General features: G+C 42.0%; 1 protein-coding gene and 1 long non-coding RNA gene across 2 annotated transcripts in view; one reads left to right on the forward strand and one right to left on the reverse strand.

Annotated features, from left to right (window-relative positions):
* On the forward strand, nucleotides 1–22,706 carry LOC148423676 (uncharacterized). The gene is made up of 4 exons (XR_015865540.1): nucleotides 1–277; nucleotides 3,762–3,972; nucleotides 19,511–19,599; nucleotides 20,912–22,706. It is a non-coding gene; the product is annotated as an uncharacterized LOC148423676 (long non-coding RNA).
* esyt3 (extended synaptotagmin-like protein 3) overlaps nucleotides 22,009–24,558 on the reverse strand; it is a 9,495-nt gene continuing 6,945 nt past the window's right edge. The window contains exons 17-23 of the mRNA XM_088414296.1: nucleotides 24,397–24,546; nucleotides 23,753–24,081; nucleotides 23,395–23,493; nucleotides 23,158–23,289; nucleotides 22,970–23,075; nucleotides 22,543–22,592; nucleotides 22,009–22,417 (exon numbers count right to left, since the gene is read on the reverse strand). Coding sequence (XP_088270422.1) covers nucleotides 22,366–22,417; nucleotides 22,543–22,592; nucleotides 22,970–23,075; nucleotides 23,158–23,289; nucleotides 23,395–23,493; nucleotides 23,753–24,081; nucleotides 24,397–24,546 — 918 coding nt within the window. The 3' untranslated portion in view covers nucleotides 22,009–22,365. The remainder of the gene's footprint in view (nucleotides 22,418–22,542; nucleotides 22,593–22,969; nucleotides 23,076–23,157; nucleotides 23,290–23,394; nucleotides 23,494–23,752; nucleotides 24,082–24,396; nucleotides 24,547–24,558) is intronic.

The raw sequence follows: 24,558 nt of genomic DNA on the forward strand, positions 1-24,558 counted from the left end.
TACAAGGAGCACGTTTTCATCTGGTACACATCTCTTTTCAAAACCCGCTCAAAGTATTCCTTTGACATGAAAGCCCTGAAACAACGGCAGTGAGCGGGAAATGCGCTTAGTTGTCCGGGTCACGTCATCTTCTCACTTTTGCAGCCAAAGCAAACCAGGCCAGGTTTCCGCCAGGCCACCAGTGCAGTTATCGGAGCGAAAACAGACATTTCCAGCGTGGGGCCATTTTGCTGAGTGCAGAATATCTTTTGGGTTCTTTCGCCTCTCTTAAGTGAGTGTAAGTAAGCCGGTGGCGGACATGATTGCGTCTTCTGGAATCGCTGTTCACTTCTTGCCGAAAAAAAAACTTTAATCTGACATGATGTTTATCAGGAAAACATTGACTCAAGATTGAATCCATCGAAGGTAACGTTCTACTTCGAATGTGATGACGTATTTAAAAATAAATTAATGATCTCAGTTTACAGGCTGTCTGAGCCAATCATGTGCGGCAAGTTGAAATGGTGTGACTTGAGTCGACTCATGGAGCTCAACATTGCTGCCGAAACGGCAGAAGCCCCACATGAGCATTTATGCTAGTGAGCTAATGACATAAGGACTGAGCTGAGGCGACCCACCTCTGCAGATGAGTCCATCATGGACGATGATCTGTTTGCAAACACCGCAGGTCTTGGACTTCTTGAAAGTCTTCTCCCGGAAAGTGTGGGAATGCACGGCTTCCAATTCCTCGGGCTGCCGAACAAAATCAAAACAGGTGGCGTCAGTGATTATTTTGCTTATTGATTTTTGCTTCCAGGTGCACATTTACACATGTCCATCGCACATTGACCTAGTTTTGAAATCAGAAGCTGGTCAAATTGGTCCAAAAACAATCGGGGACAGTAAAATGCTTGTTTTTGCCCCGAAATGTTTTAAAAGTTGAAGACAATTTGCAAATTTGGTATTTTAGCCAGAAGTCAAATCAGCACTTCGCAAGCCACATAAAATGATGCGGCGGGCCGGGTCAGGCCCCCGGGCCTTCAGTTGGACACCAGTGCTGTAGGGTGAATCTTTTTGTGAGGGCTAAACTGTCTGTTTCTGTTGGTATCAAGAAGAGCCTAGTGTGTTTGCCTTTTCCCACTGAGGACTGACCAAAGGGAAAGGTGACATCATTTCTAAGGTCTATTTGTTCAGCTGGCTCCCACATTGCCTGCACAGTTTGGCTCATTAGTCCTCCTGTTAGGCTGCGGGTCAAACTGACCCGACCAACGATTAAATATCCAAAATATTATTCTTATAATAGGAAACAGTCCTCGTCTTAAGTTTAGTTTTAATCATATAGTTTTTCTATACATTCTACCCCAAAATGGTGACTTCACATTAGCACTGTGTACCCTCTCCTCCGTCCGTGGTGATAAATAAACGATGCCAAGGACAAGTACCACTTTCGCCAAAGGCGAACGCGGATTGGAAGGAGGAGTCGCTAAGCATGCTAATCGCTAATGTGAAACGCAGAGTCACCTTTTACAAACACAGAGGATGGCTGCATTCGAAATTTTGCACAAGTACGAAGCACGGTACGCTAAGCGCTTAGGGGTAAAAGTAAGAAATTATGATTTTTTTTTTTTTTAATTGTACTGGAGTTCAATTTGAAGAAAATCGCACATCGAATGTAAGCAATAGCCATCATACCATTCAGCCCTACTAGACCTACATCATGGAGTGGTGTGAGTGTGATTGGTTTTGGGCGCCCTGCGATTGATTCATCCTATTTTAGTCATAACAAAAGAGGAGCCTTGAGAGAAGTTGCTGTGTGTCTGTGTTGAATTTCTAACATCTGCAGATGTAAACAGGTTTTCAAAGCAGGAAGTGCGAGGGCATGCGTACATGTGGTTTCCATTAACTCACTAGTATGTGCGCGAGCTGGACAAGGCTCAAGTGTGATGTCACCATTTCGGCATATTGGACAAGCTCACATGGGAGAATCATTGGAGAAGTCTAACAATCCTTGCTCCAAGGATCACATAGCATCCCAGGCGATCAAAATCCAGTACTTGTGTTTTATTGGGGGTCTCAAAATCGGACCATTCACAAGCAAAACGGGTTCCTCTAGTTCATGGGCCTCAGCCTGTTCAGTTGACATAGTAGTGGATCCTCAGGTTTATTGACAAAAGTTCTGTGGCTGAAATCATCCCATGTATGCTACTAGCGCTGGCGTACCTCAAGCCGCGTGTGACAGCTCGCTTGTTTGCGTTTAGCAACAGAGCTCCAGCCGAACCTTCATTCATTCCTCCCTGCCGGCCATCACTACTTAACGTGATTAGCTTAATCAAGTTTGGCTGAAATAGCAGCCGCGCATGCATGTGCCGGAGGCGCGCGCGCTAGTATACTACCCAGAACTGGAGATCTCGGCCTGGCATGAGCAATAACAAAAACACATGAAAATGCTGACATTACCGTGCTGCATTGAGATACCGCTTGAATTAGTTGCATCACTGCACTTGGAAATCATTTTAAGCCGTGCCCTTAAGCTGTTCCAAAACACAAATTCAATAAGGTAGCTCTCTATAATATTGTCCTTCTTAGACACGTGCGTTAGTTTTAGCCACATTCTTTGATTTACTTCAATGGATGGTGTTTTGCACTTTGTGGTGTGCATGTTTTGACCACCAGGGGGCAGTATAACTCAAACATGCACTCATAAGGAGACGGCTCCTTGGGAAGCCGCAGTAATAGTAGTCGTTCTTCACAGAGGATAAGGAAAATATATAAGCTGTGCGATATTCGGAACGCATGCAATATGGGTGTTGAATGTTGCCATAGATGTTATTGCGATATTTAACATTTATTGAAGGATATTATATTATATTATATTATATTATATTATATTATATTATATTATATTATATTATATTATATTATATTATATTATATTATATACAGCGATCCCTCATTCCCCCCGATAAGTGAAAACCGCAAGATAGTCCTGAGAAATCCTTATTTTATTTCAGTTACACTTCACATAGGAAAAACAAAGCCTTTTCCCTGAGATCATCCACGACCCTCCTGGCATCGCCTCGTGCCCTCCCCAGGGGGGACCACCACTATACTTTATATATGTGACATATCGATCCGCAATCTACATAATAAATGCGCCCTCATCACGTTGTCGATATGAATAAAGTTGTGTGTTGCCAGCACACAGCGCGCACCTCTAAAGCCTGAGCCATGTTGAGTCCCTTGTATCTCGTCACCACTGTATCTTTGTTCGTCTGCCAGCGCCAATGGCGTGAAGACATTCACCAAGCTGAGATTCCTGAAGTCTATGCTTCCGGCCTCTTGACATCTCCAAAAACGTATTCAGTCAGTCATACAGGATAGGGTGGAGGGTAGGATTTGTTGACAAGTTAAGCACTTGAATTGTCAAACATTTCTCATCTTCCTAAACGTGGAGGCCAACTGGCTTTATTATTCCTCTAGAAGACGTTTAACCTAAAAAAAAAAAAAAGTGTGTCATACGACACTGGCCAATATAGCACAGCGTTTCCTTTTGTCAGCCCATAATTGTTTCCGACGATTAGCAATGCAGCGGGCACTCTAGGAGTTTGTTTATTGTTTTTATTGGGGGGGGTGGGGGGGGGGCAGCTATTCGCTTGAGGGGGACTGACAGGGGAAGCATGGGGGTGGGAAGCACAGAATTCATTAGTTCTTTTAAAAGCAAACCATGACTTCTTTCAAAAACAAGGCATCCATAGCTGATTTTTGCTTTTGGCATGTCGCAGGATCGTCAGCATTTTGGACCTGGAAACATGAAGCGTTCCAAGGAGCCACAAAGGAAGGAAATGCTTTAAGCGCGCAGACGGGACCCCAAAGCCGGGGTCATGGTGCGCATGTAGCCCGCACCCCCCACCTCCGAGCAGTTCCTGGGAACAGACAGCCTTGCCCTGGCGACGCATGCATAATCCCTCGCTTGGCATTCATTAGCACACATGGGTAAGAGGAAAACACGCACGCACAAAGACATGGAAACAGTTGCATATCAATCCACTGCTGGTCTGGTTTAGGGCCGGGTAATGAAATTGAATCCATTCAATTGATTTGTGTTATTAAAAATCGATGATTTGAAAATTAGCTAAATGGTCAAATCAAGGTTTTACACAATAGTTTACAATAATTGTTGAGAATTATGGTCTTTAAGTTATGCACAAGTTACAAACAGCAATGAATAACTGGCTCTACTATGGAGCATTTGTAGGGCTCATGTTCAGAACTCTAAAATGGCAACATAATTACCAAACAGACCACAAGTCATGTTTTGTATGTGGGTAACAGACCTCTTCAATTTTCTTCACAAGGTAAGATTTTAAAATTACTATGTAAAGATAAGCAATTCCATATTGGACTTTGAAACAACGCATTCCAGCTGCCTAAGGTAACCTGGGGGCTCTTTTTCTCCTCCGACTGCACATCTCTTCTTCGTCTCTCAAATAACTCTAAAAGTGTGACTCACAGTGATGTAAGAGTGCACACATACACACACGCAACCACAAACACACACCCTTACAACTGATTCCACTGGTTGTTAAATTAATGCAATCAATGTTTTCATGACATCATCTGTTGTCTGCAGCCAAGTCTGCTTTGCAAATGACAATCTGTTGTCAATTGCCTTACCTAAATGACTGAACATTGAATTGAAAAATAATAATAATAGTGATTACTTGTTAAAAGTACTAAACTGTAAGTCTCGAGGTTCTAATGCATATCATACAGACCCCACATAAAATGAGAAGTGGACAGGTCTCTAGTAACAAAATGCACAAAAATGTGTCAAGGGCCAAGGCCTGACACTGAACAGGAAGTGAGCCATTTTGAGCAAATTACAAGGTGTGCACTTTGGCGAACCCGACGGTGAATTTATTTTAATAAAGCATGCTAAGGGGCGTTGAAATATACGTGTTTCCTGTTTGCTGTGAATTTAATGATGGAAATGACAAAAGTATTCATTGCTAGAAAGACTGCGGCACAACCTAACTGAGAAATATGAACATGAGGACAGTGTGTCTTGAATATTTGCAATCGTCTGGACTCGGCTAAAAAAAAAAAAAAAAAAAAAATCAATAATGATGAGCAGGGTGGCCGACTTCTGCAAATCTCACTGTCATTGTTCCGGAAGCCCCGCCTCTCCAGTCAACCGGCCTAATCGGGGAGTTAGCGTGCGACCGTCTCTCATATGGGACACCATATGCATGGATGGACATTTCGAAGAGGCTATAAAGGAGGGGGCGAGCGTGACGTGTCTCCATAGGTTCTCCTCCTCCCGCCACTTCTGGCCTTCCTGTCTGCTTGGCTTCCATCCACAATCCGTCCTTACTTCTCTTCCTGCATCCCTTATTCTCGCTTGTCAAGAAGCCTATATTTTCTCTTGACGAATGCTTGCCTAATCTTGGTCGGACAAATACAAAAGACATAAACTATTAAACTTTTTTTTACGGTGAATTCCAAAAATCATCAACTTGTTCAGCAAACACAATAGCTTCACAACAATAATGATCCATCTGTCTAGGATGAGGAACCCGCTTCCAACTGGGACTCTTTTGGAAGAATTCCTTAATAGGGCTTCGTCAAAATTCAAGCCCTGGGATTGAAAGAAAGACCACAATACTTCAATCAAAATGGCTTTCACACATTCAGTAATCAAAAACTCATCGAGTGGTTCTCAAATAGGGGTGGGAGCACTACTGGTGATACGTTAAGGTACTTAGGGGGGTGAGTGAGATATTAACAGGGGAACTGCAGATATTAATGCCATGACACAGAAACAGTACATCGTTTCATTTCAGGTCATTTCAGATTAAGAGCAAATTAATTGGAACATGAAGGAACATGTTGCTATAGTGACTCCTTTGCAAAACATTGTGTGCCTCTGTTTTGTTTTATACGGGTGTGGCTATGCAGAGTCAGAAATGAAAAAGATTACATAACAGTTGATTCTCTAAAATTACTGAATAAATTAGGTCTGGAGATACCACTCCGTGTATACCTCCAAAATTTGATGAATCAGCCACACACAAACCAGGCACGGCACTCCGTTTTAAGTCTTATTTTTCAAATCCAAAAATGCTTTGCGCTGGTTAAGGATTAGTTGTCTTAAAAATATTCACAGGCCGTATGTCAACTGAAAAAATGCTGAGAAGCACTGCACTAGTCAATTCAATTTCCTGTTGATCCGTGGAACTGGCGTCCTGCGTTGGAATGTTTTCTTTTGAGGGATTCTACTGGATGAGTTTTGTGGGGGTCATGAAAACAAATTATTGAAAACAAATCTTCACCAAAATAATACACTCTCAAAATCTGGTGACTTCTCGAGCATATAGTGTTAACAACCTGAAAAACAAAGAGCTGTACAAGGAGAAAAATCAAGTGATTTGCTCAACCTTTGTGAGTTAATTGAGCAGGATCCAAATGTCTTCAAACCCTGATATATGCGGCGCCAATCTAGAGATTACTCCAAGGGATTAATTAGTGGCCTGTCTCCTTATTGGCACTCAATTTCTTTAGACGGGTGCAAGGCAATCCCAACTCAGCGCTGCTTGGGCCAAAGCTCCTGTCCTGTTCTGCCCTCTTCAATTTTCTAGCCATCGTATCTCTTCCTCAGAGATTTACAGAGAAGACGAATTTGCAAAGTTCTACATGAGCTTTTTTGTCCCGCAACACAAAACAAAAAGACTTCCAAGGACCAAACTCATGAAAGCACTTCAGTGCTGAAGCATGAAGTGTACTCCAATGCGAAGCAACTTCTTGCAAACGGTGGAATGGGAGAACAATTCTGCACGAGGGCACTCGAAAGACCTTCGCTTCCTTCTCTTTCTTGCACTCTGGAGTTCCCGCTGTCCAAATGGCTTTACAATGAACGGTCCGTCACCTGCTATTCATTTGAGGAGAAAATGCACCCCAGGCCTGGCCCCCACCCTCAACATCTTCGCTCTCTACATCCATTTCATCTCCGTTAGATGGATCACAGGGAGGAAATTACCCAGTCATCCATAAGTCAAGAAGGAGGGGCAAAAAAAAAAAAATCTTTTTCACAGACCATCAGAAATGCAGGAAAAACAATGCATTGGATATTTCTTTGGTTGGCTGTGTTAAGTGCTCACACAACTTGGAAGGAGAAAACGGCAACAGAAATGGCGGGTGCAGCACACCTCCAAATCCGTACTCTTGGGAATTAGAACCAAACATGTAATAATTTCCTTAAGCATCCATGCAACACGTGTTTGAAAATCTGGCTTGGATTCAGATGCTCTCTCCATCTACTCGCCAAGCCGCCAAATACGCACGCTCAGTCGGAGGCCGTGACACTGTAACCCCCTTATGTGTTGCTTTTGGAACCTGTCCAAGGCTGTTTGCAAAGGCAGGATAAACGAAAAACACCAGACACCGCAATGTGATTAGCTATTTCCAGAAATGGGATTTGCAACTGTACATTTCTGCCATCTGTACTTGACACTGACATTTATTTTTTTTTGAGCCAAAAACTACTGGTGAAATTGTATTATGACAAATTCAAAATTCTACTTCGTCTTTTTTTTTTCCTTTCAATTTCTTGAACTGTGTCACAATTGTGTTTCTGATCTACTGCCGGGTTATTATTATCATAAATTGTAAATTCATAGTAAACATTGTAACACTGGCCCATTGCGGACAGAACGCCCAGCCTCAGCTAGCAACCTCAGCCCGCCTCGGAAAAAAACCCCGATCGATGAACGTAAACCAACTTCGGTCGGTGCGCGGTCCGTGTATTTTTTATTTTTCATAAAGCACACAACAAAAAGGTGCAAGCGCTCTGTGAAGGTAGCCGCTCCATCGACTGATCAATGTAATAATGTTTTTGCCCAGCTCTGCTATTTAGTCAGTTTTCCTTATAAAACTGGATATGCCAATCACAAAAAAAAGACTATCAAAATGTTGTTTTCATTGAGCGATGAGAAACAGCTTGCCCTCTATAAAATAAATTACAAAAGTATATATAAAAAACGTTGCTAATAGTTGCTGAAATACAACAAAAGGGGGATATCTTGATCAAATTTGGCATGAGAAATAGGAATGAAAAGAATGCGCTGGTGTGTGCAGTTAAGTGGACATAAGTGAACTCAAGCTCCTTGGTTCAGGCAGCGTAAAAATTGGGAAAAGTGAACCCGGTTCAAATGGTGCGAATGCCAAAAGACCATGGGAGGTTTAAGTCCAATGTGCCCAACCAAGCGTGCCCAACGCTGGGGGGCGGGGGGGTCTTGGCGACCGAAAGGGCTGCTTGCACAAAGCTCAACATCTCTCATAAATCAACTGAGCGCTGGTTGAACTTCCCCTTTTTGTTGTTTGTGATTTTTCATGCAAGTCATCCAAAGCAAACATATGAAAGGAGCAACAGTTGATTAAAAATGACCAGCGGGAGAATGGACAGGGGCCAACCCACCCTCAGGGCATGTGGGTGGCTTCGCTTTTCTCTCTGTTATCGTGCAAACGCCTTTTCCTTTCCACGAGAGTATAAGATCAGCGTTATTAATATCCAGTTGGAATCAAGGCCTTAAATTCAGCCTATTTGCATTTCCAAGATGAAACCTCGAGAACCTTTTAATGCGCCCTTTCCATCGTGTTGTAAAAAACACGTCCAGCCAAATTCGCGTTGATCAGTTCAACCGATGTCGAGGGCTAATTTATTTCCACGATTGTGTTTGGGAGCCTTAAAACGTATCTATTTAAACGATGCTGAGTACATTCCCCCGAAAATGATTGTTTTAGGGCCTCTCGCCAACGTGCGAAGAGGTTTAGGCTAGGTCATCGAAATACAAACAAGACTCTGTAGTAAATAGAGGATCCAAAGAATTAGTTAACTTAATACCGTCAGCGCAAAAGAATTCATGTCTACTCCCAACTACGCAATTAACCACATTAGAAGAGACAGCCAATTAATGGAGAAACCCATACTGAGCGCATTACCAATACATGAGCTGCCATTGTTGGCCAGTGCTGTAATGCAGTCAATCAGTGACTATGCTGGGGGGGGTCTTTTACGACCCCCCTGCTTTCACCTCGCCTCGGAAAGAATGGCAATTAAGTGATGAAGAGCCCTGTAAGATTATCCAGTCTGCCCGTGAACAGTCACAGTGCCCAATGGGGAAAGATGGATCCCGAAAGTCTATTCAGGGATTCCCCTCTTTCATCCTGGGCTCAGATCCGTAAAAGAGCACTGCTTACTTTGATATTTTTGAGCGAGGAACGTTCTTTCATAATTGCAGAAATGGAGAACAGCACACAGTTTCAAACCTTCCTTTTAAGTTTAGGGTCTTAATGTTCTTCTGATCTCGTTCTTTTTTTCATTACATCATTTTTAGTATATTTCAAATTACACAGCGTGTTGATTTTGTTCTTACATTTGCTTCATCAAAACAGCAATAATGAAGATCTATATGATCCATACTCCAGGTCAAACTAACCCATTTAATGTCAGGGACGCATTTTCACGTTTTTAAGAATCTAGACAGTCAATCCCAAATACTTCAGTATTGATTTAATACTTAAGTATTCAGAAATTAATGTCCTTAATGTACATAAGAATCGACTCAATACTTAGGTATCCGAGATTTAATGTCCGGAAAAAAAACATGAAATTACAGCCCCGGTATTGAATGAGTTAATAAGCCTAAAGAGTCAAAAACAAACCAAAGAATTCCCAAATTACTCTCTACTTGATATGTAAAATCAACCAGTGGAATATTATTAAGCCAAGCATAATTTTCATACCAAAAAACACCCTCAATGACACCATTAGATCCACACCACAACAATGAAATGATATTGACCCGGCAGTTGCAAAAGGGCCTAATCTTGCTATGGATCACAGAGACTAAAGGCCATTATTGGTATAGCAAATATACAAGACACAAGAGGTGGGGGTGTCCCAATTTAATGTTGACATTGGACCAAGCGCAGCATGTTTTAATGGTTGAGGTTAAACTGTAAACCAAATATTTGGTCATATTTAATTGAATTGAATTGAATTAATATCACACTAAACAATAAATAAAAGCACGTAAAATTCCTGCTGATATTTTATCAGACAGTACTCAGGCTGCAATATCAATATTGTATCAGTGGTAAACATGTCATATTGGGATAGAAAGGTCACATCAACTTTGGAGAAGCTGAGACAAGCAAACTGAACATTTGCTTGCACATTACAACTCAGAGGCGCCATCAGTGCACAAACAAGCCCTCAGTGAGCGCCGGAATGCGCGGCAGATTAAATTATACAAGAGAGAGTAAAAAATAGCTGCATGTCCCAACCACCTCGGGCCGGGTACAGAGGGACAGAGAGACAGTTGGAAAATGCCTTCAATTCCATGTCGAAAATGCGTCTCCTGTATGGCAGCATCCTCTAAGAAGCGCCTAATTCCAAAGTGTCAGAGTGCCAGGGCCCCCCGCAGCCTGGGAGCTAAACCTACACCCAACCCCCGACAAGCAGACCACCCAATAGAGTCCTTGGCTTGCTCGAGCCGGGTCTGAATTGAGACAAGTAGCGAGCCTTAAAGACGGAAGAAACGTGTCTCCAGCCTGCCGCGGAGGCACTCCCAATGACATGTGTTCCATTACTCTGACCGTGGCGTAACTACTTCCACAAGTGATTTGACCATCTCAGAGGACACCCTGTCTTGTGGACATGGTCCATGTTATCAAGATAACAGAAAGTTGTTAATTCCCAGAAAGTCGCCCCATGTTGTGATCTAGGAGCTCGGGCGCAAGAAGACACTAGAAACTTGTCCTGTCTTGTGAACGTGGCCCATGTCATCAAAACAATAGAAAACTGCCAAAGCAATGACGGAAATGTGATCTCACCCAGAACATGCAGGAGAGGCAGACCCAGGTACGAGCAGGACCGGCCAAAACGGTCGGCAAGCTGAGGGAGACCGCCGGCATGGTGTTTCACCGGCGCGGACGCTTAAGGGGCTTGTGCGCGTCCGATCGCGTCTGCCGGAGCCATTAGGATGCACGAGGCGGATGCACAAGGCGCATACCCGCTTGGGAATGTCAGATCCTTGGGCCTCAATGTCAGTGTGCCTCTGTCCTCTAATTGGATCCCGACAGCCTCTCCTCTCTCTTGTGACTCGGCCGCTCTTCCCTTCTGCCGGGGCAAAGTTTCACAAAGCTTTTTGGGAACAAGGGGGGGCTGGCTGGCTGGCTGGGGAGGGGGTCAGGCAGCTTCAACCTCTCCACATGGAGCAAAGGGGGTGGGGGTACTCTTATTATCCATCTCTTGCCCCTCCTCTTTCCATCTCTTCCTAACTCGCCCCCATCTTAACCCCTCCCAGCCGCACTTATTTTAATTTCATTCATTCCTTGATCCCTACGCCCCTCCTGCCGGTACGCAGCCCTCAGCATCCATTGCCTGCCACCTCCCCCATCTTTTCCATGACACTTTTCTCTCCAATATTTACTGATTTAGTGCCATTGAGTATTTTAACACATAATACTTTGTTTGTTCATCCACCAGACGGTAATGTCCTACTTTGGGACAGTTTTGGTAAACCAAAGCGTATACTGGAATAAATTTTATTCATTGGACATGATCTGGCGTTGACGATAGACATCAAAGCATGCCATTGAGCCAAACGAATAGTCTGCAGACTGCAGAGATGAGATTGTATAGAGGCAGGATACACAAAATGCTCTCTTTCATCATGTTGAAATGAAAGAGGCATTTCTGAGAGCTGGTTGCCAAGAGAAAATGAGCAATTAGGAGAGAAGGGCTTTGGTCAGGTAAGGGTGTTAACCAAAAATGAAGACAAAAAACAGAATAATAGAAAACATAACTTCAACTGCTATGCCCATGGTTGCATGGTTAAGAGAAAAGCCAGCATTAAATGCTATGCTAGCTTTTTTTGCATGTATGATAGCAGTGATCAGTTGGGGGCTGCACACACCTCTCACAAAATAAACAAGTTGCCACATAGCTGTAGATGAATCCAATCAAAATCAGCATAGCTTCATTGCAGCCAGGTTTCGCCCCCTGTTGGCTATGATCATATACTGCAGCTATGAATCATCATTGTGTCACATATACACACATCTTCAGCCCCCACCCAACAAAGTACACACAAATTCAAGGACCTAAAGTTCTGTAATTCTCTCATAGCAGAGAATATAAGCAGTCATTGTTTATCCTATCAAATGTATCACATACATACACAAACAGCTGCCAGTAATCACCTTCAACATGCTGTACAGTATATGCACACTTCTTAACATCTTGCTCACACACGGTATAAATACACAAATCCACCACTGTGCAGAAACTCACACACACACTCATGCAGCAAGCCGAGAGGATTAATCCCCTGGTATTTCCCGCAGACCACCCTTGGAGGAGCAAAGTCACCACGGGAGACTCAAACCATTTAACCCCAACTGCCAGAAAATGTGAATTACTAAGTCTGTTTCAGTGCCTGATCTTTCTAGTTCATTCTAAAAATCTTTCTCGGTAAGCTTTTACATCGCTTCTTCAGCAGCAACGAGGTCAAAAATGCATTCAAGACTGCATTCTTTTTTTAAATTGAAAAATCAATTCCAACTGTTCTTGATCAGCTTGTTTTGAAGGGGTTGGTCTGTCTCAAACAAATAGGAAACTAGTAAAGCGGTCAGAAAAAAATACTGGTTAGGTGTTCACCCAAACATTTGTATGTCCATGTGATTAAAAAGACCATCCGATTTGTCAAAATAAAACAGGAAATAAAGAGCAATTTGAAGAAGGCCTGGCGTCCATGCCTTAAATATCTGACATCACAATAATGACTCTTTAACGTTGACATTGTACTTTGGTCAAGCTGCAGCAAAAAAAGAATCGCCAGACGCTCGCAATAGTAAGTAAATTTGGCAGTCAAAAAGAGCACGTACAGTCATGACAAACCTGGAAAAGTTATGGAAAATTTTCCAGGTCCTAACATGAACTCAAAAAGTTTTGGAAATGTCATGGAAATATTGGCAGATAGTCATTACTGTATGCGTAAACAAAGAAAATATTCAGGTGTGATTAAAATGACACAGAAGTGCGATGTAAAGAAAACCGGCGCTCCGAGTCACTCTCGCAGTGTTGTTGAAACACACTTTAACAGACCCCCCCCCCCCCCAAACAGGCTCTCTCCCACCCCCCATGACTTCCATCTGTTGAAAACAATAGAAGCCCAGCCCTCCCTCTGCAGAACTCTCACATTTTTCACAGTGTTCCCGTGCATTCGTCCATCTGGAAAAGAACCACACCCCTTTTTAAAACGTGAACGCTGATGCGATGATGGATGGATGGATGGATGGATGGATGGATGGATGGATGGATGGTGTATATATTGCCTATGAGATGCTGCTGCTTACCCAATTAATTTAAGTGATTGCATTGTGACTGAGGGTCTGCTTTTACAAGATTACTCTACCCTACTCAGCAATTTCACCGTCAGGCAACGTGCCCAAGTTGAAGTGTGTGTAACCACCCCACGGTGTGTGCGGGGTTTCTGTAATATTACATTACTCAGGGCTTTATCTCCTCACATTTGATAAAAACCATTGATTGATTATTTCTTCTCAATCAATCACATGCACTAATCAACTCTGAACGTTTTTGTATACATATCACATTTTTTATTGTCTCAAAATTGCTTTGGAATGACAGAACCACTTGGGCTTTTTCATTGGCTTTTTAGAAGAAACTTGGAAAACGCAATAGAGACCAGTCAAGCATATTTAGGCAGCCTTGGGACCGCCTTAAGTGACACCATCACTCAACACCCTCACAAACACACTCCGTGGCTGCCACATTGGCCAGGTAACAGCCACTCAATGCTACATTCTCATTGGAGCATTTCCACATTACTCAACAGGTCAGGCCCGCACACATTCAGTGTCACAGATACCTGAACATAGATCTCAAAGACAGAGACCCCATGTGTACAAAAAATCTTACATGCATATGTTGGTGTTTATATGGGTGATGCTTAAATATACTATATGAATTTCAAGTATTGTGAGGATCAGCTGGATTGATTCCCCCATGATAAATGTAGGATTAGTACATTATTCATAATGAAATAAAATGCCTGAGGTACTTCTTCAAGATAACTTTAGACGATAACATAAACAAAACCAAAAACGACAGATAAACGGACCTCGGTCACGACGCAGCTCATAAATGACTTTGGCAGGTCTGGCCGGGATTTGGCATTTTGACCACGCATTTGGGAAGACAGCGGCAGAGTGAATTCAAATTAATTCACGCTGTAGTGTGGTTTCCAATGTTTGCGTCTATAATCCCCCAAATGCCTTCAACGCCTAAGTGTCAAACACTTCCGATAGAATATTTTGGTATTTTTACCCGCAAGTGTTGTTGTGTAAACAGGTCCTAAAATATTTGAAACCATAAGAGGATCTGCAATGAATACTTTTCGAAGGTCAAACATGGCCCCCTGTGTAAAATGTGGACATGACAACTGATTATCTTGGCTTCCAAGAGAAAAGGAGTACCTTGTTTTGGCTTTTCCTGCTTTTCAAAAATGGGAAGATGGTGCAGAAGAACAATCTTGCCCAACTGAAGATTGTGTTGAGACACAAGTCCAGTCTGCCCATCCTGTCGGAAAAGCCTTCGACTAAGTCTCTCCTGCTGCTTTGGCTCGTCTCCTTCAAAACCAATCGGCGGAGAAGTCACAGAGACAATTCCATCCTGATGCTCAATCTAATCAAAGAAATGGCTGGCTCGTGTCTGCTTTTCTGTCCATGCTTACGTGGATTCCTGAGAAGTGGCCTTACATCTTTTCCGCTTGAGCCTCACATCCCATTCGTCCGACCATGCAAGTGGCTCTCCTTGCAGGATGCTGCAGGTCTTCCATTTGCAGCAATAAAAAAAGTAAGGGGGGTGTGACTTAAGCGGGAGGCGGTGGGGCCAGCGGTGCTTCGAGGGAGGAACTTAAAGTGATGAAAAAGGGAGGGTGGCTTTTCAGGCTAATGACTCTTGTTGACACAAGACAGATGTGTCCTCCTCCTCCTTTGCACTAAAACCAACTCTAATGACCACATGAAGTGATTGTCACTGGTGCAATCTCCTGACTTCAGTTGCCACACAAGAATATATGCTTGGAAGGCCACCAGTTTAGGGTGTAGTCAGCCAGAAAATACTCCACGACCTCAAAAGGGGTCAGCGCAATAGAAAAATGACAGACCTATGGGTGGAACTTCCTCATAAACCTGAAGAACTATAAACGTGTTGTCTGCTCAGAAATTTCTTCTGACAAATGACAAATCTTCTGAAAAATCTTCTGAAATTGACAAATATGTGTCCTTCAGCAAAAGTTGGACTTTTTACCTGCAATAATGCAATTTTCATTCTAAAAAAAAAAAAAAAAAAACAATTTTGAGAGGAGTAGTTTGTTTATGCTGCTTCTTGTTTTCTAATTTTGATGAAATTCTGCTGAGCTTTCATGTTATTCCCTGCAATCTCAGTGTGCCAAAGAGTGACTCGAGAGACATGAGCTGGAAATTTTCAGCAAAGCCTGTCGCTTGTAGCTGGAAATATTGTGAACACACGCAAAACATTTGATTTGACCTAGTCGAGGATTATGAATGACTTTAGCGGCTGTCTTTTGACATCCCAGCCAATGGGTTATGAATAATGTTTCAAATCTCTCCCGCTCCTCCCATTATTGATCCCATACTTTCATTTTTTTTTTTTTCCCAGAGAGCAAGCTTGGCCAGTGCATGGCAGCAAGCCATAAGTGATTCAATCAAAACTCATTTCATTAGCCGTGCGAAGAAGCACGGCTTGGCTCTTGAGTCAGCAGAAAGGAGCTTTTTTTGTAGTTCAGTTCATCAGTTGTGTGAGAGAAAATCAAATCTAATTGGTGGCAAACGCGGAGTCACAGAAAACTGTGCAGCTCATCCATGTGAACAGGATCATGGATACACAACTCATGCACACACACACATGCAAGTTCTACTCTGAAGTGAATGTGTAGCTGTATTGTGGTTACAGTCCCTTACAGCAGTTGTGAAATTCTTTATTTGGTTCTGCATGACTATATTAATACTGCACTGTACATTACTCTTGACATAATCATGAAGGTAAGGAATTCATTGCAGCTCCTTCAATGGCCAAGTTGCACACACCTTCTGCCGCAATGAATTGCTACTTTTGTACTGCGGGCTTACATTATAAGGCACAATCAGAGTGGAGGAGTAATCCTCTGTCTTCTATTGAATTTTATCAATGCAAAAGTTGAGTTTTTGAAGTACAATATTACTGAGCGCTTTTTTGCTTTTTGAATAACACGTTAAAATGGGGAGCTGGAATAGATTCAAGGTATTTCTAATCATTTTAGTCAGAAATCAATTGAGATATTTTTCTGAGGTATGTTATACAAAGGGGAAAATAATATACATTTTTTTGCAACACTACTGTTTTTTTTTAAGATAAGGAAATGAACATTTTGTTTCATTTTGCACAGCAGCAAAAAAATAGGGCTAAACTGCCACAGAAAGTTTGCAAGCCAGCCACAGGTAAATAGGACACCCTGCCGTCAACTGAACTCACCAGTAAGAGGGACATTGCTGTCGTCTGTGAACACACCTGAAGACGTAGTTCCACTTTTTTTTGGAAAAATCCAAACCTTCTCTCAGCTTTCCTGCTTGGATCTTCTTCTCTCCGAGACTCTCCTGGAGTGACAAAAGAGAGTCCCGTAGTCTGGCCCTTATCCTGACAGGCTTCCTGAGCGGCATTGTTAGCCAGAGAAGAGGAAACGCACACACTATGGAGCGAGAACACGACATGGAAAGCAAAGGGCAAGATTCCACATTACTGAAACAATTCAAGCAGTTATACAAAATTCCAATTTGTTTCCAGTGAGACATTCAACAAAACAGTTTTGTATCATTTCCATAACAACTTCAAACCATGAAGCTCAATCAAAACATTATTTTCAACATTAAAAAGGTCCACATTGCAAAAGTTCCTCATTTTCACAATACAATTTCCATATCCAGACACATTACATAAACTACCGTACAATGACAACAAAGGCGTTCTATTTTATTCGATCGTGTTCTATTCTATTCCATCTAGCTAGGATTGGTGAAAAAAAATTGTACAGCACTCCTTCGTGAGCAACAATGGCTCAGAAAACAGCCAGCGGCACATGTAAGCACAATGAAAATATCTGAGTGTCCATATGGTGAACTAATAACCCATGTGTGTTGTAAAGAGCGTGAAGCCGCATGGCAAAGCCACACACACCGTTCTCCGCAAAGCCTCCAACACACTGCATCAAAGTGCCGCCCAATCTGATAAAGCTGCAAAAATGGAAGGCCCGTCTTACATCAGCTCACACTTGACATTGGCAAGGGAGGCTCAGGAACACATTGTCAGTGGAGGCGGGATTTGTTAATAAAAAAAACAAGACAGCTTTATGAGAAGACAATCTGCCCCCTGTCGGTCTCTTCACAATGTCATGTACAGAAACAGCTATTCAAAAGTTTGGAATTTGCTTGTATTACAATCCCTATACCAGTGGTTGTCAAATAGGGATACAGGTACCCCTTTTGATACCTGAAGGCACTTCTTGGGATAATGTGAGATTTGATCAGAGTATCGGCAGATCCGATTGAATGTGTTTTATGAATGTTGTGATAGGAACAGTAATAGAAAATGGATGGATGGATGTTTCTTTTCCAATAATGAGCAAATGAATTGCAACATGAAACAAGTTATAGAGAGATACCGCGATACGTTGTAGCCCGATTTCTTTTTTTTTACATTCCATAAAAAATAGCAGGCTTAATAAAGGAAACACTGAAGTCGTAAAAATAGTACACAATAGTCTGCCGCCATCTAGTGGCCGACACTGCAATATCACCCAAATTGAAGGCAAAATAACCCATGAGGGAGGGCGTTAAATGATTTTTTTTTTTTTTAAATCCTATTGGTCAGGCTGACTGGTCAAAGTGACCGTAAAGATGACGATGATAACAAGAGGGAGGGTTCAACTCCAAGTTGGCAAAGGGGTGCTTTCCTTGTGCGTCTGCGTATGCGAGTGCGTGCATGCCAAGCATGCTTTCAGGCGCGTGCAACAAATGTCTGGCCAGTGTGATTTAATGAAAAATCCCTCGCAGGTCAGAATGCGCCAGGATTGCGAGAGAAACGTGGATCACGTCACGCTTGTTTCTGCTCACTCATAACATTTTATTTAGTAGTTAAAAAGCAACTAGTCATGATGTTTTTTTTATTTAGGATTCTCAAAAAGATAGAGCTTTGGATGGCAAACTTATCCAACGTCTTTCTTAAAAATGGGACTGTTCAAAAATATTTTTTTAGTGACATGTTACAACTTTGCACTGTAAAAAAACATGACAAGTATTCAAGTAAAATGAGACAACTGAGTACAAGCAACATTATTCAATATTAAATGAGACTCCTAATAATTACCCTTTTAATATGATTAAGCTTTGAATAGACAACTAAAGGGAATTAACACCTAAACAAAAACATTGAATTTGTAAAAATGATAAACAGTCTAAATGTGCAAACAGTATGGATGAGGATAAATTACACATGAAAAAATAGATTCTAAAAAAACACAAAGATTCTAAAAAAAAAAAAAAAAAAGAAAAGATTCTCAGAATATGACTAACATGGAAAAAGGATGTCTTTATCTTGGAAAAAGACAACATTTCATATGCAACTTCTCTTATGATTATGAATTTGATCTTGAATGATACAACTCTCATTTTTATATTCTGACTTTTCATCTGACAACTGTCAAACGTTTTATTAACTTTATGTCCTATATACACCTGTCAACAGTGAAAAGCACATTGCAATGGAAATACCAATACAAGAGTATTAAGTAGTAAACTAGCAACGATGTGCCTCAGCTTGTCATAAGCACTCGTGCAAAACAAGGAGTGTGGGGGGGGCAAAGAAAAAAACTGGGGTCTTTCTTCCTGTGTGCATTGAAAGTAAATGCAGCATGTCAAAGAGGGGATTTATTACGCCCCACAAGTGAAACATTCCACCCACGATGAAAACATGACTGAGCGACCAGGCTAGCCCGGCCCAACTTGTCATCCGCTGCCCCCCCTACCCAGTCACTTCCCAAACCCCCCCCCCCCCCCCCCCCCCAAAAAAATAAAGTCAAAATGGCGAGGGCAACTCGGGAGACCCCCCCACTGCTTCTCTGAGGCTTTGAAAGCAGCCATCGGCTAAAATATCAACAAAACGCCACAAAAAGCACATTGCCTTCATGTCAAACCATGAGCACATGTGGGCACCACGCCCCATCACAGTATGTTCCATTCATACTGCTAGGATGGAAAGTTTGTTAGCCATGTAAATTAATTTCGTTAAATGAATTGTTTTAATTATATGCATAATAATCTTCATACACACACACACATAGAGAGAGGGAGAGAGAGAGAGAGAGTTATTGTATTTTTATTTTTTTTATAGAGACAAGCGGCGCAAAAGGGTGGAGAAGACGGAGTATGGCGCAAAGAAGAAAAGACAGAGGGGTTCTTGTTCTGGCGAAAGTCCGGCAGGTAGGAGTCAGATGATGGCCAGCACAGAGGATGTACTGTTTGGCCAAAGCGTCCACTGGAATGTTGTATGGCACCGCAAAAAACTCACATTTCACCACATGCCTCAATCACACCCACCCACTCTAAAAAAAAAAAAAAAAAAAAAGAAAACATTCCCACAGATCCTTTAATTAAACTAAAAAGATAGATAGATAGATAGATAGATAGATAGATAGATAGATAGATAGATAGATAGATAGATAGATAGATAGATAGATAGATAGATAGATAGATAGATAGATAGATAGATAGATAGATAGATAGATAGATAGATAGATAGATAGATAGATAGATAGATAGATAGATAGATAGATAGATAGATAATCAGTGTGATCGTTTGATTGGCTTCGTGCTGCTAGGTCATAGCCAGCAGGGGGCAGTATAATACAGACGTACAGTATTTAATCAAAGTTATAGCTATCCATGTATCTATTTTCTATAGCCACTCATACTTTTGATATTGAAAATAAATATGTCCCAAGTCAAATGCAATAATATTGGTTTTTGGGGTTATTTCACAATGGACATCAAGTAAATGAACAACAGCATTGGAATAGTGTGTGTCTACAAGTGACGTGGAGTATTTTTAAATGTTACATGTGCAATATTGATGCTAGTTTCATAAACCAATTATAAAAATCATCGTCACATGTTAGCATTAAGCTAGTAGAATTTTGTCGTTCAAATCAACATGGATTTTTTTTTTTTTGGTTGAAATGGGTCCAATTACTGTATATTTGTGTGTACAGCCATCCAAAAAAAGTTCCACATTGTGTTTAGTATTTGACGCATTTTATAATAAAACGAAAAATGTGCTGCAATGGGGTGCACGTTTACTTTTAAAATATATTGTGTTTTAAAAGTTGCCAAGTTGACCCAATCCTAACAATACAGAAAAATAACCAGCCCCACCTTTACAATTTTATAGAGACATTTGGCTATTTTACCATCCAAAATGTGTTTGTTTGATAAAGATAGGGAAAAAAATAAAAAAAACCTTAAGGAAAAAACTGATGGTTAAAATAAAAATGCTATTCTTTTTTTTTTTTGGGGGGGGGGGGGGGTAAGTCTATTTCATTTACAACAAACCCATTCGCTAAATTTTGTTTGAAAATAAAGATATTTTTAGTGACAAAAACATGTTTCTCCTTAAAATATATCCCTTTGGCCCAATAAATTATGAGATTTACACCTGAATGACTCACCTTGAGAAAGCTGCATTCTTTCCTCTTCTTCCTCCTCTTCTTGTCCTCCTCCTCGTCCTGCTCAACAGGCATGGCTAGGAAGTCTTCTTCACAGCACATCAAGCTCACCGTGCATCCCATCCGAGAACCCACTGACGGACTCTCAGCGCTCCTCCCTGGGCTCGCACATGGCTGCGCCACACAAGTTGGACAATGCAGTGCTTCAGAGGTGATAACGGAAAACTTTGCAGGGCCAGGCAGGTAGCTGCAACCCTCCCATTCCCGCCCTCTTCTGGAGTTGTTGCTGCCCTCTGCTGGTGTGTTCTATAGCGCATGTACGAAGTTTGTTGTCCGGTGAACCCTTTACCTCAAACCTTTAGAGAAAATCAAAATAACTCTGTAAATCCACCAAAATCCCCGATGTAACAATTCTTCCAAGTAAAGCCCTAAAGATGTCAATATGTCACTCAGTTGAACTAATTTTATTACCATTACACGTTGTGATTTTTCCGCCTCACGAATCCGTTTGGCTTTAGAAAAACGTCTATAATTGATGAAAAAAAGAAGTGAAAATTGAACAACGGAGCCCCAAAAACAAGCAGTGAATTTAATATAAAGGTCATCTTACTGGGTAACTTCCTCAGGTACTTGGAGGCGTTTCCAAACTGCTGCTGCAGGCCAATCTTTTGAATTATTAACCTGTTCTCAAATGCTACTTTGTATGAATACATTTTCAAGACAATACACGCTAACTGATATGTTTTGCTGTGTGACTCACTCGGCAATGTGTCATGACAATCATAAGGCATGCCGAACATATTTCAGACAAATAGGCAAAACAAAGCTCAAATATCACAATTGCGTTGGCGTTGTTTACATGATGGTTCCCACTTTTCAAGATGGCGCCGCGAGATCACGTGATCGTGAGGTCGTGGAGGTTAGCATTTGGCATCACAATACTACTCTATTCTACTTCCGTATTTTGTTTTCCAGACATCTAATTTTCCAGACAAATAAACATTCAAATTACATAAACTACGACAAAGATTGTATTATCAAGTTTTTCTTCGGCTCATTTTTTTCAAGTCCGAGAAAGTTCATCTAACCTTTCAATTTTTTATTAAACTTTATTAAACTTCTGTTAGAAAATCGAAATATTCAAATTAATGGAGTTGTCAACAAATCCTTGTCATTTTAATGTCACACTTTTAATATACTGTAGTCTCATGACTCCCATCCAAAACAAATGAGGACAAGCGCATGTCTACTCAAACACTGTTGGGAGCATCTCCACTTTTTTTGTGTGTGTGTGTGTGTAATGCTTTGTGAAAATGGGGAGAGAACCACATGACAAGTAATCTTCTCATTAAAAAAACAAAAAACAAAAACATCACAATGCAAAACTACAGCTTGAAAACCACACCTTTAAAAAAACATCTCTCACATTTGTAACATAAATCCTGCTTGTGCTGCTTGATTCAAATGAGGATGCAGTAACAGCTTGAAGAACTTGCAGTTAGCCAATATATCTTTTGTTGTAGCATTAGAATTTCCCCTTTTTCGGACTCATCTGGCCTTGTAATGAGAGCTTATACCTGGTGAGAAAAAAAAAAGATGTGGCAAGAGTTCTGTGTCCGCTTATGACAACCAAAAAAAAAAGAAAAGAAAAGAATAAAGCCTCAATGAACTAATAGCTGAGGGAAAAAAAAATATCCCATACCAGTCTTTGACGCCTTTGACCAGATCCAGCTGGGCAAGACTGATCAGTACCTGCGGACAGAAAACATGTGAAACACTTCCGTTGTGCACTATTCCAACATTATCAACTCAAAGTGAATATTTGTGTTCAGCAATGTCTTTGCTGCATGTGCCATATACACATAAATACACACACACACACCAACTAGTGTGTTTGAGTTTGTGTTTGATTTCTTTCCTTCTCACTTGTCTAGTCGCAACTCCCTTGCTCCAACCCAGGTTGTCATGGTGATGAACACCCCACAAGTACTATAATCTCTTGATCGTTGGGGTATTTTCCGAAGAAGCAAGTCATGTAAGATTTGTCTACTGCCAATGTTGAGGGTGTGCGCAGTTTGCCAGCTTTTATGAGTGGCATTTCTGAAAGCTGACCTCTAATGTGCTCCTACCATTCCAATGTCCTTCCTTTCACGCATGTGAAACATCCTGTTGTTTTTCACCGCCACGTCCAAGGTGCGCGTTATTGCCTCCTCCAAGGACACGTCAAACTCAAACCTAAACGCAGAAAGAGACACATGCAGACTCAGAGGACACAATTGCCAAAGAGCCACCAGCAGGTCCGAGCGCCGGCATTTACTTCTCGTCAAAGACGGGATTGACGGTCCTTTTCTTGACGTGGGTCCGCTTGCGGTGCCTCCACGTTTGGTCCGGAAGCAAATAGAGCCGCACGTACGAGTCGGTTCCGTTTTCACTGCAGGGGAAGATGTCCCTGTGGAAGAATGTCTCGTGATGACAAATCATTTTTCGTCGCTTTCGTTCTCTCATGGAGATGATACTCTCGGTTTACTGACAGAAAGAAAGGACTTGGCAGTACCTGCAGGAATTGACCAAAATGACCAGTTTGTTTCTCAGGGTGGCGTAGCGCACTGTCAGGTTGATCTCGCCCAGGGAACCTCGATGTTTACGGAGGGCCCTACGGAACATTACAAACTGACAAGTCTGGAAAAAAAATGTGCAAAGCATCAAAACAATAAAAAAAAAAAAATCAGAGTAGGAATGTCCTGCACATGTTTTTGAGAAATGTTTGGAATGTGAAAGTTTGTCTGTTATGGGCCAATGTGACCCACTGTTTGTTTCACTGGTTGGGCTTGCTTCTTTGCTATAGGTCAATGTTACACGCCGTTAGCCTGTTTTTATGGTGTTGGTCCCACCGTACGGTTGGCCAAACTCACTCGGGATAGGAGGCCCCATCGGCTAAATCGAAGCGGGAGGAGGCCAGAGCGTTCTCGGAAAGGAGGCTGTGCGAGTCGTAGCGCCGCATGCTGACAGTGGCCGGGGATTGCCTGAGGGCCTCCGAAGCCAGATAAGAAGCTCGTCGGTGGGTGGAGTAGTCCTCTGGGACCAAGGCCCGGGCGTCGGCTGGTCCGGCTGCCGACAAGGCCTGACTGGCGGGGCGGGCATTGGAGGAAAGCGCAGACATGGAGGACGCGCTGGCATTGCTCTGCACCATGTGATGTTCTGTCATGACGGGTTTGGGTGCTGGCTGCTCCACAGTCAGAACCTTTCCAAATCAATAAATGAACAATTTGGAAGACATAGGCAAAATAGATTCTTAATATCTCCTGACAAATGAGGACCAAAATTGAAAACATCAAGATTGAGGATTAAAAAAAACATTTGTTATCAATGTTATTTTTTGCAGATTAGTTTCTTAGTATGGCTCAATGTAACCCACTATTTGTCCGTTTCTATATTATGAGTCAGTGTGGGGCGCCATTACTTTGCTTCTTCTTCTAGCTCGTTTCTCTGGTTCACCAGAAACGCTGACGGGTCAATGTGAGAAGCTGTTAGTTAATGTCTGCGGTGCAGTACCCACTCTAAGGGTGGCCTTGAGTTTGATCGTGCTGTTGGCTCCCGACTGTTCCAGCAGGAAGCGCTGGTCCAGCATCATGTTGGAGACACTGATGAAGCGGCTTAGGGGCAGGCGGAGGATGCCGAGCTGTGTTTTCTTCTCACTCTCTTTCACCTGCCAACGCAA

Source organism: Hippichthys cyanospilos, chromosome 5 (genome assembly GCF_059441005.1).
Source record: "Hippichthys cyanospilos isolate Australia breed blue-spotted pipefish chromosome 5, RoL_Hcya_1.0, whole genome shotgun sequence".
NCBI lineage: Eukaryota > Metazoa > Chordata > Actinopteri > Syngnathiformes > Syngnathidae > Hippichthys > Hippichthys cyanospilos.